This window comes from Mus musculus, chromosome 10 (genome assembly GCF_000001635.26).
Source record: "Mus musculus strain C57BL/6J chromosome 10, GRCm38.p6 C57BL/6J".
In the NCBI taxonomy this organism is placed as follows: Eukaryota; Metazoa; Chordata; class Mammalia; order Rodentia; family Muridae; genus Mus; species Mus musculus.
This window is the reverse complement of record NC_000076.6, coordinates 80,946,570-80,962,126: the sequence shown is the minus strand read 5'-3', so window position 1 is coordinate 80,962,126 and position 15,557 is coordinate 80,946,570. Positions and strand designations below refer to the sequence as shown.

Sequence of the window (15,557 nt, the reverse complement as noted above, 5' to 3'; positions counted from 1 at the left end):
TGTCTCAAAATAAACAGTAAAAGGGAACGTGGTCAGAGAGGAGTCCCTGCCTGGAATCCCCAGTGAGGGGCTGTGGGGGTGGCCAAGGAGAGGGTCCACTCCTTACACGCTAGATCCAGCCTAGAATCCCTCATGTCCAGCTCCCCCCCCACTCCCCCCTGCCCCGCCCCCCACCCAGTCATATCCAGCCTCCAACTTTCACCGACCCAGTCTGGACGTTAATTTTTCTTCCTGAATTAGACAGAGTTCATTTCCAATCCAGTCTTTAGACACACACACACACACACACACACACACACACACACACACACACGCGTGCGCCGTCTCATGTAGCCCAGGCTGGCTTCACACTCACTCTGGGTGACCCTGGGTTCCATCCTCCTGCCTCTGCCTGCAGAAGCTGGCCACAGAACTCGGTTTCTGTGGTGCAAAGGATGGAGCTCTCAACCCCAGCCACTTCCGTCTCATCCCTTCATGAACACGCGGGGGTGGGGTGGGGCTGGCACAGGGGGCACCAGGGAGTCCCTGGGACCACACCACCCCGAGGCCCTGATCTTAATCCTTTCCTTTGCTGGTTTCTGGCTCCCGCACTGGAAAGGGACAGGCAGACACACAGCCTGGTTCCCTCCTATTCCCATATCCAGGCCCTGCGGGGAGGGAGGTGGGTATCTTCCCAGCTGAGACCTCCCCAGGGTTGGCTTCCTTCTCCCACCTGGGGACCCTTGTCTCTTTCCCCCACCCTTTCCCCAGCATTCCCCACATTCCGGTCCCCTGACACAGGATTCCAAGCTGGCCCGGGACTTTCTCAGCAGCAGAGAAGACTGCGGGAGGGGAGGGGCGGCTGTGCTTTCCCAGCCTGTGGGAGTGGCGGTGTCCCAGCTATGAGAGCTATGCCCGGCATGCACAGGTTCTCCAGCATTTTTGGATCTGAATGTCATTGTTTCCTAAAGTGGATTGCGGGGGGGGGGGGGGGCGCGGACGTTAATGGCCCCCTCAGCTCTACTTTAGAGCCATTGTAGCCTGGGGAGATAGCCCAGGCTATATCACACTGCACTGACTGCTTCAGCAGAGGACTCCAGTTAGGTTCCTAAACCCACATGGGGTTCACAACCCTCTGTGACTCCAAGCTCCGGGGGCGGGGGGGGGGGGGGGGAGACGCCCCCTTCTGGCTGCTCTTGGAAGTACACAAGGCATTGTGTGAGTTTTAGGCCAATTGTACTGCAGAAACAAAATTTAGCCAGGTGTGAACCATACCTTTAATCTCCTTAGAGGCAAGAGGATCTTTGTGAGTTCAAGGCCAGCCTGGTGCCTATAAAACCTTGTCTCAATCAATCATCAATTAATGCTACAAAGTGCACAGCTTGGAAGACAGCCATGTGGGTAAAGGACCTGAGTTCAATCTCAGAGCTAGGTCAACGCTCCCAGCCTAGGTTCACGCAGCATTGATTTAATTCCAGTTTTGTTTTTCTTTTGAGCCTTGGTCTCACTGATGATCCCAGGCTGGCCTCAAAGTTGTGACAGTCCCTCTGCCTCAGCCTCCAGATTTGGGTAGACAGGTACTGCAGAGGGTGGATGGAGTTACTCATGGCTGGTGCTGGGCTCAGTGCAGAGCACTTGCTTGGCATGCTTAAACCCTGGGTCTATCCCAGCAGGTCAGGAGTTCAAGGCTATCCTCAGCTACTTAGGGAATTTCAAGCCAGCCTGGGTTACATGAGACCCCATCTGACAAGGAAAGGAAAGAGGGCTGGTGAGAGGGCTCAGTGGTGAAGGGGCTTGTTGCCAAGCCTGATAACCAGATTCAGTCCTCCTCAGGACCCACTTAGTGGAAGGAAACAACAGACTCCCCAAAGCTGCCCTTCGACTTCCACACATGTGCACTTGTAAAGAGTTCCGGGTCTGCCGAGCTTCAGAGCAAGGCTGTCTCCACAAACACACAATGAGCTGGTGACAGTGTCAGGCAAAGAACTCCAAGCTACATAGGAGGCTGAGGCAGGAAGATTGCTTCAATGCAGAAGCTTGAGACCAACCAGGTCACAGAAATTTCCACCACCCTAGACCGTCTCTTCATTATTGTTATTGTTGTTGTTATTGCTTGAGCCAGAGTCTCATGTAGCCAAGGCTAGCCTCAAACTTCCTATGTGGACAAGGATAACCTTGAACTCCTGATCTTTCTGCTTTTGCCTCCCAAGTACTTGGATAACAACTTTGCAACCCCATGCCCCATGCTGTACATGGAACCCAGGGATTCAGCATGCTGAGCAAGCACCCTGCCCACTGAGCTACAAGCACTGCCAACTGACATACAAGCACCTTGCCCACTGAGATACAACCACTACCCATTGAGCTACAAGCACTGCCAACTGACATACAAGCACCTTGCCCACTGAGCTACAACCACTACCCACTGAGCTACAAGCACCCTGCCCATTGAACTACAACCTGCTCACTGAGCTACAACCACTGCCCACTGAGCTACAACCACTGCCCACTAAGCTACAAGCACCCTGCCACTAAGCTACAAGCACTGTTCCAGCTGAGTTGTCTTCCCCATGGCTCTGGCTGTGAACATCTCACCATATTGCGCTCACAACACCAGCACATTCCAGAACATGTTTTCATTCTCTGTCCACAAACAGGTGACCTGAGCTCATCACCTGACCAGGTTGTGCAAGGTGATGATCTACAGGTATTTTCCTCAAAGTCCACATGCCTCAGAAAGAGGTCATGGATGCGGGGTTCCTGTCTTGGGTGCAGAAGGACAAGCGTGGACCTGTTGCTCCAACTCAAAGCCACTGTTTTCTGGTTAGAGAAGGCACGATTTGAATCTGGGGTATGGGAGAGGGGATTCCAGAGTATTATCCAAATCCATGTCTGCATGGACCCGTGACAAAGCCAGGTTCCTGGTGGTACCCTCATCATGCCCAGAGACCTGGTCATCCTGTGGACTCTGCCATGGAGTTATGCAACAGGAGTTCAAGGGGAGACATTTCTATTGATTTATAAGCAGTCTGCAGTGAAGTATCCCAGGGTGCCCTTGAACTCCTGATCCTCCTGCCTCCACTTCCCCAGTTCTGGGATGGCAGAGGTTCTACCACACCAGGTATATGCAGTGCTGGGCATGGCACCTAAGATTTCATTTATCCAGGCAAGCACAGAGCCACAAGCACTATAGCAACTGAGCTTTAAGCACTCAACCAACAGAGCTACAAGCACCCTGCCTACTGGGCTCAGTTTGGGCCCTGACTTTTCCCAAGTCCCCCTAGGCCCATCTGGGTAGTAGTGACTTCTCCGCACAGCCTCTGGACAGATCAGAGGAGAGGCCTCACCCTGCACATGGTTTCTCAATAGAAAGCATCAAACTGGCCCGGCCACATTTGCAGGAAGCACTGGTCACCCAGCTGTCAGCAGCCACCTCTGCTCCAGGCTGTGCTGCATCTGACTCCTGACCTGGATCTACACAGCACATCTTTCTCTATGGTGGCTGTGGCTGCTCAGGTCCCCCTTCCCCACAGGATGTTCAGAGATGGAGACTCTCCCTGCCAGCATTCAGTCCTCTATCTTTCTTCCACTGTGTCTCCCCTTGAATCCACACAGGGACTTTGTATATAGTTTATTATTTATTTTGTGGTGACTAGGTCTCATGTAGCACAGGCTAGCCTCAAACTGGCTATGTAGCTGAGGGTGGTCTTGAGCTCCTAATCTTCTGCTGGGTATGCTCTACCTTGCTTATGGGGTGATCTGATGGGCCTCCTGTGTGCTTGACAAGCACTCTACCAACTGAGCTGCAAGCACCTTACTCACTGGGCTACAAGTACTGTATTGGCTGAGCTACAAGCACCTTACCAACTAGACTATGAGCAAGCTGTGTCAGTTGAGCTGCAGGCACTGTTACAGAAGGTCTCTGGTGAGGACAATGACTTGGTTGGAGGTGGCTCTGACCCATCAAGCTCTTGGTGCTGTGAAGTCACCAGAGTTCACCTTGTGAACCTCCTCTTCACCTACAGGGTTGTTGGGGTCACAGGGTTTCTCTTACCTGGGAGTCCTCCAAACCCAGAGTTTGCCCCAGGCAACAGCAGGTGGTGCTCGGGAGTCAGGCCAGCATGCTCTGCACTGGAGGGACCCCTGCACCCCGCTGCCCTCTTGGTCCATGTTACCATGATCAATGGCCCAGGCGAGGTGAAGGGCAGTGGGCAGGGGGTCACGGTGCTGTAGGTCATAGTTGGCTGTTGTCCACACACCCAGGCCTGTGAATTTGTACCTGCCAAAGTAAAACCTTCCAACAAGCACACTCCAGTCAATCTGGTACTGCATAGTGGAGGCTAGGGGAGCTGGTCTTCCTCAGCTACATGCGCATGATGAGAACAGCCCAGGTGACGTGAGACTCACAAAACAGCAGAGCAGGAGCTAAAGAGATGGTGTGTTTATATATGTTTGTGTGTGTATATGTATATGTGGATATGTGTATAAGTGTGTTTATGTATGTATATATATGTGTATATGTATATATGTGTGTCTGTGTCTGTGTGAGTACATGTGTATATATATATGTGAGTGTGTGTAGGTATACATATGTATATATGTATGAGTATTATGTATATGTGTGTATATATGTGTATGTATATGTGTGTGCATATATACATATGTGTGTGTATGTATGTATATGTGTGTATATGTGTGCACATATATGTATGTATATATTGTTATATGTTGTATGCATGTATATGCGTGTATGTCTGTGTATATGTATATGCATATGTGTATATGTATGTGTGTATGTGCCACAGTATATGTACAGAGCTCAGATAACTTCAGGAAATCTATCCTCACTGTCCACTCTGTGGGTCCCAGGGACTTGAGTTCTCAGGCTTGGGCAGGGCACCATTGGCTGCTGAGTCTCTGGCCTGTGCCTTCTGTCTTTGATGTCCTGTTGCTTACTCATGAGAAAAAGCGAAGTGTGTGAGTGTGTGAATCGCAGCAGCAGTGTCATGCTGGGATAATGAGGCCAGAACCTAGGTAGTGTGAGATTCCAGGACTTTCAACCTACAAGGAAACGAAAGCTGAATCCAAGGTCACTGAGGTCACTGCCATAACACAGGGCAGTGCAGTAGCAAGGGCGACAGAAATGGCCCCTGTCCTGTGGCTGGTGACGTGGCCACGTGTCCTTCTAAAACTGTCCACTGTGAACCTAAAAGGTTTTCACCATTAATAGAAACCTTGTCATCAAACAGAGTCCAAAAGGGTAACGCTCAGTGGGCCATGGTGGGGCACACCTTTAACCCCAGCACTCAGGAGGCAGAGGCAAGTGGATCTCTGTGAATTTGAGGCCAGCCTGGTCTTCAGAGTGAGTTCCAGGGCAGCACAAAGAAACCCTTTCTCGAAACCAAAACCAACCCAAGCACAAACCAGCACAAAGGCCGTTGTGCACCCTCCCCTTTCTCCGGTGTCTTATTGGCTTTTGCTAGTGGTTGTGGTAGTGGTGTTTTGTTTTTGATGTGGTCTCATGTTGCTAAGGCTGGCCTTGAACTCACAATGTAGTCAAGGATAAGCTTGAATTCTTGATCCTTCAACCTCCACCTCCTGAGTACTCGGGTAAAGCGATGCACCTCCGTGTCTGCCTTAAGAGCATCCTGTGTGAACGGCCCCGGCCAGTCTCTCCTGGTCTCCTTGGTTCACTCTTCCTGTGGCCAGTGAGCACCCCATCATTTACTTATTTATTTAGGGATTTTGAGACAGGGCCTCATTGTGTAGTCATGGTTACCCTAGAACTTGCCTTGTAGACCAGGCTGGCCTCTGCCTCACCAGTGTAGTTGGGATAGGCTATATAAAGCTGTGAACACTGCTCAGCTGCATAGAGAACCATCCAGAACCATCCACAGAGCCTAGGTACAGCTGCCTGATGCCTCTGCTGCACTAGACCCCCAAATCATCCACCCAGAGGACCCCAGATCCCTCCCCTCTTGGCATGTGGGGTTCCATGGCTTTAGTTTGGCTGGTGACCGGGTTGCAGGGTCTCTTGAGATCTGTGGAATCAAAAAGAGAATGCCTGGTCCCCTCAGGCACCCCAAGATTTGTATGGCCATCACAGGGGAGCTCCTGTCTGGAGTGGCGGAGGCAGGCACCAGGCATAGCATCCTGGTAACTTTGTGAATTTCTTCACATTCTCTGCGTGTCTGAGTTCTATGTTACTTCTATCGCTGTCTCCTCCATGCTTTGTTCTGGGGTGGCCATTTTCATCCTCCCCAGCACACGGGAGGTGTAATTATACCTCTCGCCACATGGGGAGCTAAACCCCAGTCCTGGCTTACAACTCCTGCAGGATGCTCAGAGCTTCTCCAAGAGCAAGGGCTTCTCTGAGAGGCCTTCTCCCCAAGTCACCACAGGTAATTCCTGAGTTCTCCTGTGCTGCCCGGAGAGACTGCGCTGTGGTTCCCGTGGACACGGCCGGGAGCTCTACAGGCCCCACTCCACCCACAAGCCTTTCCCCCAGGGTGGCCACGTGTTGAGCCTCATGGTGAGCTGCCTGTGAGGAATGAGCCTAGCTGACTCACATCTCAGGGTTTTAGCTACAGTTGATTCCCTTACTACCTGTATGTGTGTGTGTGTGTGTGGGGGGGGTGATGAGGGGGCATGGCTTGGACGTGAGTCAGGGACTGGCTGGTGACACAGTTCTCTGCAGAATCACAGCTTGGGGTCAGCAGACACAATGAAAAGCCAAAACTGCCCACCAGGAAAATCATGGAAAACAGAAACATGTCCAGACACATATGTGGACAAATGCAGCCATGTCCATAGTGATGATATGCAGAGGGGTGTGTGTGGGTGTGTGTGTGTGTGTACATGATTAAATACTGGCCAAGGATGGAGGTGTGGCTCCTGAGTAGAGTAAAGCCCTGACTTGGCATGCACACAGCCACACACACATGATCACAGAAATGCCCGTGCCCTGTGCCTGTCTGAAGACATCCTCACACACAGCACATACCTGAAGATAGACTCTGACACACTCCCACTTGTATCTGTGTATGCTGATCTCTGCACACATGCCTGCACTCGGATGCATCTTTAGTGGACACACACACACACACACACACACACACACACACACTCGGCCTGGTCTGTGTTCTCTCTACCCAGCTATATTTAGCTCAGGAGAAATCTCGGGCTGAAGTCCATGCGGTTTCCATGTCCTGCCTGGAAGCCCTGATGAGTGATTTCTCTGCATCCCATGCTGAGGCCCGGCTTCTCTGTCCCCAGGAGGGGAGCTGGATGTCAGCCCACACACCAGAGAGCCAGGCAGGCTGAAGGATTTTTTTGTTATGATCATTAATTGAAAACTGATTAGGGGACAGGAGTGCATCCACCCTTCCCAGCAGCCTTCTCAAACAGCTGGATTTCTGTGGACACCAGGACTTCAAGATGGCGTCGCTCATGCCATTGAAGGAGAAGTGGCTCATGGAGGTTAAACCTGGAGAGCTGCCAAGCTGGCTATCGATACGGGATTTCACCCCAGTGGCGCTGCAGGAGCCTTTCGGAGAGGGTATGACCGGTATTACGAGTTCGGAAAGGCAGCGTCTGTCTCGGGGATTAACATGGTACTGGCAGCCTGTGTGGTTTTCAGCTACTGCATTTCTTACAAGGAACTCAAACATGAGCGGTGACACAGGAACCACTGAAGAGGGGTCACTATGGAGGGCACCGCATGGCTGAGCAAAGCCCCTACCCCGCTCTGATCCAGGAAGAGTTCATCTGGCCAAACCTTCATACCCTGACTGAGAACTAGTGTCTGATAAAAGGTGACTGAATGGTTCAGGTAAAAAAGAAAAAGGAGGGGCTGGTGAGATGGCTCAGCAGGTAAGAGCACCCGACTGCTCTTCCGAAGGTCCGGAGTTCAAATCCCAGCAACCACATGGTGGCTCACAACCATCCGTAACGAGATCTGACTCCTTCTTCTGGAGTGTCTGAAGACAGCTACAGTGGACTTACATATAATAAATAATAAATAAATCTTAAAAAAAGAAAAAAGAAAAAGAAAAAGGAAAAGGAAAAGGAAACTAACTAGGAACATTGTTAAACTAGATGTGGTGGCTTATGCCAAGCTGAGGCAGGAGAAGGGCCGAGAGTTCCAGGACAGACTGAGCTACACAGGGAGACTCTGTCTAAACAAAACAATATTCATTGTCTGTTCATGGCAAGCTGAAACAAAAAATATAAGGCGGATTCCACTGAGCATTACCAAATGTGACACTTGATAACCTACAGGCAAGGGCTGGCAAAAGGGCTCAGCTGGAAAAGGTGATTGCAGCAAAGACTGATGACCTGTGTTGTCCCAAGGAACCACAAGGAAGAAGATAGCGGGACTTCTACAACTTGTCCTCTGACCTCTGCACGGGTGCTGTAACACATGCAAATGTGTGCACACACACTCACACACATGCAAACAGGCATGCACATGCAGATATTTTTAAACAATAAAGTGTTATTACTGCTGAGAGGGCTCGGCAAGTGAAGCACTTGCTGCCAAGCCTAAGGAGATGGGCTCAATCCCCAGAGAGAACCAACTACTGCAGGCTGTCCTCTGACTTCCACATGCACTCCAACACCCCCAACACTAAATACATACATACATACATACATACATACATACATACATACATGTAAAAGAGGAGCTGGGTGTGGCTCAGCAGGAGGGAGTCACTTCGGAGCCCCCTCTGCCACCTGGACTATCTGAAGAGTCCCTCCAGCGGTGGCCTTCCCAGAAGTGAATTCGGTTCGCCCAGCCCATCCAGGTAGCCCAGCCCATCCAGGTAGCCCAGCCTATACCCAGATCACTGGTTTCACTGCCATCTGGGGAGGAGCCTCTGCTTGAATCCTCTAGCCCAGGACAGATAGACAATCTCTAGTTGAATTATCATCAGTCCCTGGCCTGGGCCTTGGTGGTCACAGTTCTCTAGACCCTTTTGATGAGTGAATGTGTGATTGTATGACTGGCTAAGGGAGAGACCCGTGGCGAGGCTGGGATGACCCTGAGTGGACCAGTGGCTGCTGTCCCTTGCCACTCCGCCTGCGGGAATGGACAGCAGCAAGTGCTGCTTCCCTTACTCTGAGAGGCCAGCGGGGTTCCGGGTCAGGGTTCCCAGGGTCTAAGCAGCAGGTTCACGCCATGCCATCTGTGCCCTCCAGCTCTCTAGACGCCAGGTCCACGCTCATGGCCGATGATGTCAGGTACTAACAACGTCGCCCAGGCCCGGAAGCTGGTGGAGCAGCTGCGCATTGAAGCTGGGATCGAACGCATCAAGGTGAGCTGTGTGGGGGGAGGGGGGGCGAGGGGGACCCGGTGAGTGAGCGCCTGTCCTTAGCCATAGATTCTGGCTGTGTAACCTGGGACACAGCCGCCCAAGAGAGCCACAGCCGCTCTGTTGGGCGGGACAGAGCCTGGGGTGAACGTGGCTTTCCACATCAGGCCGGTTCAGTGTCTTCCTCTGGTTACCACAGATGCAAGCAGAAGATATATACACAGAGGAATGGCGCAGATGGGGGTCTAACTGCTTCCACAGTTGGGCAAGGTTTTCATTTCTTGCAGTGACAAGGAAATGAAACAAAACATTCCATTTCAAAAAGATGAAATCAAAAGAAAACTGTGTAGCCGGGCGTGGTGGCGCTCGCCTTTAATACCAGCACTTGGAAGGCAGAGGCAGGCCAATTTCTGAGTTCGAGGCCAGCCTGGTCTACAGAGTGAGTTCCAGGACAGCCAGGGATACACAGAAAAACCCTGTCTCGAAACCCCCCCCCCAAAAAAAAGAAAAAGGAAACTGTTTGATCTGTGTGGTAAATAAAGAAAAAGGGGCTGGGGGCGTGGTCAGGGCGGAGCCACCACCTAGACTCCTCAAGGAGCCCAGAGGGTCACTTGAACATGGAACATTTGTACTCTAAGCCACGCCCCCAGCCCCTCATTGGGGGGATTCTAGGCGGGGCTCCACCCAGACCACATGCCCAGTCCCTGTGGGTGGTTCGCAATGCTTGTTAGACATCCTCATGGTCTTTTGGGACCATAAGCCCACGCTAAGATCTCTCAAGGGAGCCATCACTTCATCCCATCTCTTTATCTACTTCCTATCTTGGATTGGTTCATTCTAGAAATACCTTATCATGGAGGGAGTATATACTATGTGGCTTCTGTGTCTGACTATGACTGAACACAAGTTCCTCAAATTCCCTTTATGTTGTAGCCTGTGTCAGGGCCTCATTCGTTATCATGGCTACGTACTATTCCACAGCATGTGTACCACAGCGTGTGTGTGACCTTCTCTGGGCTCTCCCTGCCTTATGGCTGCTGTGATCTGTCCCATCTGACCTTTCCTTTCTCCTCCTTGTGCTACACAGGTCTCCAAGGCCTCGTCAGACCTGATGGGCTACTGTGAGCAACATGCCCGCAACGATCCCTTGCTGGTTGGCGTGCCAGCCTCTGAGAATCCATTCAAAGACAAAAAGCCTTGCATAATTCTCTAGTTCTCTCTCTTTCTCTCTCTCTTCCCCATCTCTCCCTCTCTTTCTCCCCACCCCGGAGGTATTGGTCCAATTTTTCCTGTAAGGAAAATATTTGAATCCTTCCCACTTTGAATTCTAAAGGAACAAAAACCATTGTGAATGCCGGGATCTTCCTGACCTAGCTGGAGTTTATGAACCCAGGTGGGGCTCTGACTGTCGCCTGGCCTAACTGAGATGTTAGCCTCGTCACCCCCACCCCCTCTTTTCAAGAGTCACTACTGTGGCCCATTTTTAAAGCTCCCCTTAGTTGCCTTGGGGAAAGGGCTCCGTTGATAAACGGGATTGCCTTGCAAGCGTGAGGACCCTAGGTGCGGCGCGGTCCTCAGGTCCCACAGAAAGCATGCAGGTGCAGTGTCACAAGGTTGTATGTACTTCAGCACTTGGTAGGCAAGGCAGAAGGGTCCCCAGGGCTTGAGGGACTGCCATTCTAGTTGTCAGTAAACTCCAGACAGAGGAGGACACCCAGCCTTGACCTCTGGCTCCACCCGCGCGGGGCACACACAATGCACCCTGTGCTGCCCTGTGTCCTTCCAGAGTGGCCCTGTCATGTACACAGTGACGCCATTTCTCCAGAGACATGGCCCATTCCAGAGACGGGCATCTGGGTCTCCATTCAAAGGAAGCTCTTGCTGGTATGACCGAGTGTGTAATTTTGTCTCCTAAGCCTGAGATCCACGTGGTCATTGGTGGCTCCCCATTTTCTCCCAGTTACACAGTTATCCAGGTAGTTGTGAGGGCAGAAATGCAGATTAGTTATCTCTCGAGGTGATCGAGGAGTGACGGGGTTCTCCGTCCCACATCGTGACTGTGGCTCCAGATCCCCCTGCCTCCTTCCTAGGACAAACTATTTTGTAACTAGCTAGAATCCAAGCCCCTCAGTGTGGGGACTGTAGCCCTGGTCTGCACTCCCAGATTGGGGGATTCTAGGCAGGGCTCCACCCAGACCACACCCCAATGAGGATTTGGGGACTCTAGGCGGGGCTCCACCCCGAACTGCGACCTCAGCCCCTTACTGGGGCATTCTAGGTGGGGCTCTACATTGACCACTCCCCCAGCCCCTCACTGGGAGATTGTAGTCTGGGGCTCCACCCTGACCACGCCCCTAGACCCTTGTTGGTAGATTCTCCACAGCATTCTACCCCTGAGCCAGGCCTCTTCTCTTTCTATTTTGTGAACAGAGCCCTAGAGTCCAGGCTGGCCTGGAACAGGAGATCTTCCTGCCTCTGTCTCCAGAGTACCTACATGACGGTCTTGTGCTTGCATGCCTGGCATTGGATTGGACTGAAGAAAACATGCCCTCTGTCTGTAACAGTGACAGTGGCAGGTATAGGGAGGACACGACTTGGGTGTGCCAATGCGGTGTGCAGCCACACACAGAGGCAGCCTAAGCATTTGAAAGACCCCAGCTGCCTCTTTCTCCTGCCAGATCAGTATGGGAGCAAACCGCAGAACTGAAGCCAGTCTAGTTGTTCCCTGTATCCCTGGTGGAAATCTGCTGCCAAAAGCCTGGGCCAGGCTGATCCCTGGGCAAAGTGAAAGGGGTGAGCACAGTTAGCTCATCTTCTAGCCAGTTAGGCATGACCTACCGCCTAGGTAAGGTGGCAGGCTCCCCCAAATCCATTTGATGGAAACAGGAAAAGAAGTCTGGGGTGTGACTAAGGGGAGGCATTGCAGGTGCTAAGAGCGCCCCCCTCCCACTTCCCCCTCCATGGGCTGGGTCCCAGAGAGCACAGACCAAGGGTCTGGCTTCTGTGCATCAGCTCCCATTACTGGTCAGAGAGGGCCAGCAACTTTGGTCAGCCTGACTCTCAGAACCTGGCTTGAGTCAGAAAAGCCAGTTTCCCCCACCCTCAAACTACAGCCACCTTGCATTAGGCTAGGAACCAGGTCCCAGGATGTGTGTCCCCAGCTACACTGGCAAGGAGAAAGGAAAGCTGGAAATCTGGGGACCAGGGCTGCAGAGCACCCACCCAGCATGCTGGAAAGCTGGGTTCCACCCCAAGCTCGAAGTAACCAGGCACGGGCACTGGGGTAGGCAGATCAGGACTTCAGGGTCTTCCTCAGCTACATAATGGGCTCAAGGCTAACCTGGACTACATGAGACCATGTCTCAAATTCAGTGCACTCTCTCACTCTCTCACATCACGACAGCAGATGCCTGCCTGGCCAGCCTGTGTGTGGTCGGAGCATTTTGTTTCTCTCCTCTGGGACAAAAAACTCAAATCTGCATCTCTGCCCACACTTCCAGTTCTCCCTCCCTAGGTGACTCACAGGCCAAGGACAAAGTGACTTCTTGTTCCCAAGGAAGGTAGGACGTGCTTGGCTGATGTATCCAGGATGGACCTTGGGCCCCAATAGCCCTTGTGTGCCCTCCTAACCACTGGAGCCCTGCCTCAGCTTAGAGATACTTAGGGAAACCAGAACACAACAGAGCCATCAGGAGCCAAGATTGGGGGCCCTCACCTTCAATCCCAACACTTGGGAGACAGAGGCAAGGGGATCTCCGTGAATTCGAGGCCAGCCTCATCTACAGAGTGAGTTCCAGGACAGCCAGGGTTGTAGAGACACCGTCTAAAAACAAAATAAAACAACCAAAACTGTTAGACCTGCTGCAGCTTGAGCCACCCAGGAGGGACTTCCAACCTAAGGAGAAGGTTGGTGGGCATGGGGGGGTGTATCCTACACAGAAGCCATATACACTGGCCAGATGTCACATGGCACTTTCCATTTCCGTCCCCACTTCAGGGCTGGCTCCTCCCCCTCACGCTCCAGGGCTGGCTCCTACCCCTTCAGACTCCTCCCCCTTCCCTCTGCTTTGTGAAGCTGGTTGGTTTTTATTTCTGATTAAAAAAAAAACTTTTTCCCGTGTGCCACGCCCACTCTCCCAGTGTTACTATTGTGTGGAATGAGGTCACAGGAGAGTGACTCCTCCATAATAAAAGCCTCGATTTTCCTTTTGTCTCGACTCTAAATTATTTTTCTCTCCCTTGCCTGGATGGCTCAGATAATGTAAGGGACAGTGGCCAGCCTTCCACACCCCCTTCCTCAGGGACTCCATCGGACACCTGGGATGAGGGAGGAGTGAGGCTCAGGCCGGGTGGACTGTAGGTCTGCTCATTGAACTGTTTTATTTTGAGACAAGCATCTCACATAGTCCAGGCTGGCCTCGAACTCATTGTACAGTGTGGGCTAGCCTGACCTTCCTGCCTGTAACTCCTGAGTACTGGATGACAAGTATGGCCAGCATAGTTGGGTCCCCAAAGTGCTAGGAGTGGGAGCCAGGTATTTGTTCATACTGGGTTAGTGCTCCACCCACTGTGCTCCACCCTGGCCTTTTGTTTTGTTTGGAGACAGGCACACTGTTTACCTGCCTAGAGTCACCCAGTAAGGGGCTCAGAACATGGGTTAGTGAAAGAAAACTCACACTACATGTGCAAAGGCCCTGGGTTCAATCCCAGCACCATAAAAGATAGAAGACCTTTCATTCCTAAACACTTGTGCGATCAGAGGTTCAACACAGGCATCCCTTGGCTGCAGTCCAGGCCTGCAGGGACTGTCCAGGAAGAACCTGCAGTTGTTCCCTCACAGTAGCCTGAGGCCCTGCATTCCTTGGCTCAAAGCCCCAGCCTCCTCCTTTGGAGCCAGCAGGGCAGTATCTTCCAGTCTGTCTGCCTGTCACCTATCTGCCTCCTTCTGAGGACCAAACTGATGCAGCAAGTCCTGGATAATCCAGGACAGCCCCCAGCTCGGGACCCTCAGCTTGATCTCTGTAAAGTTTCTCCTCCCTGGGAGATGACGTGTCACAGATCTGAGGGTGCAGATAAGGTGGTCTTTGGGGCTTGTAGCAGCCCCCATGCCTGACTGCCACAGAACTTGAGTTTGAGGCAGACATCTATTGGACCCAAGGTTCAGGGTGAACTAGGACAGCGAGGAGGGAGGGAGAGCCGACTAGAAAGGGTGTGTTGTTGACTTAGCCACCACTTACTGTGGCCTGTGGTTTCGTCTGAGGGACCATGGCCTGACAAACTCACCTGGGCATCGATCTGGGATCCCAGGGGAGGAGGAGGAGAGGATAGCTTCCAGGCTCCACTTTGCACAGGGGTCCCTGTCTGCTCTGTGAGTGGAAGGCTCTCCTGTATAAGAGGTCACAGTGTGAGACATCAGTGACAACCCCCACCCCCAAATAGAGTCAGCCTTCCCAGGACAGTGAAGGCTCAGGAGGAAAAAAAAGAGAGAACAAGACAGTTTTATGGAAGTGTCTGGTGTGTGTGTGACAGTGGCAGCAGCAGCATCCCTGAACCAAGTTAATGCGAGTGAATCACAGGCCACACCCCCATAGGCTCTGCAGTCCCACACACCCTCCAGAACAGCTTCTCAGAGGCCCTAAAGGTCCTAAAGGGCTCTGTGTAAGCTTTCCCGTGAAAGAGGCAGATCAAGCCACAAGACTCAGGGGCAGCACATGGGGAGGGGGTGGTGTCCAAGGCAGGAGGATCTGGAGTGCAAGGCTAGCTTGAGCTACAGAATGAGTCCCTGGTGCTGGCGAGGTGGATCGGCAGTTAAGAGCACTGACTGCTCTTGCAGAGGTCCCAGTTTCAATTCCCAGCAAGTTACATGGCAGCCTACAACCCCCTATGACTTCAGCTCCATGGGAATCTGACGCCCCCTCTGGCCTCTGCGGGTACTGCACTCGAACGCAGTACAAATAACTAAAAGCAAGAGAAATGTTTCTTTTAAAGGAATGTTCTGAGTGGCTCTGGTTCTAGAGACAAAAGCTGGAAGCATCTCAGGTATTCGGCCACAGGTGAACAGGGAAAGGAAACGTTCATACCAAAGGACACAACTCAGCCCTGGGAAGGAACGTGGTGCGAGCACGGGGGTGACTCGCCAGCACTACACTGAGTGAAGCAAGCTTTGCACAGAGAACAATGGGAGTTCATGGACAACAGGTGACCCTCAGTGAGGGTTGTGATCATCAGGAGGACAGCCTCAAACACACCCACATCTAAATAGGA

At 52.2% G+C, this 15,557-nt stretch overlaps 1 protein-coding gene and 1 pseudogene across 2 annotated transcripts in view; both read left to right on the top strand.

The window, feature by feature from the left end:
• Positions 1-13,503, top strand: part of Gng7 (guanine nucleotide binding protein (G protein), gamma 7) — a 66,302-nt gene extending 52,799 nt beyond the window's left edge. For both annotated transcript variants that reach the window (NM_010319.3, NM_001038655.1), the window contains exons 3-4: positions 9,181-9,296; positions 10,381-13,503. In NM_010319.3, the coding sequence (NP_034449.2) occupies positions 9,213-9,296; positions 10,381-10,506 (210 nt within the window). In that variant the 5' untranslated portion in view covers positions 9,181-9,212 and the 3' untranslated portion in view covers positions 10,507-13,503. The remainder of the gene's footprint in view (positions 1-9,180; positions 9,297-10,380) is intronic.
• On the top strand, positions 6,521-7,879 carry Gm3828 (annotated as a pseudogene).
• Positions 13,504-15,557: the final 2,054 nt, after the last annotated feature.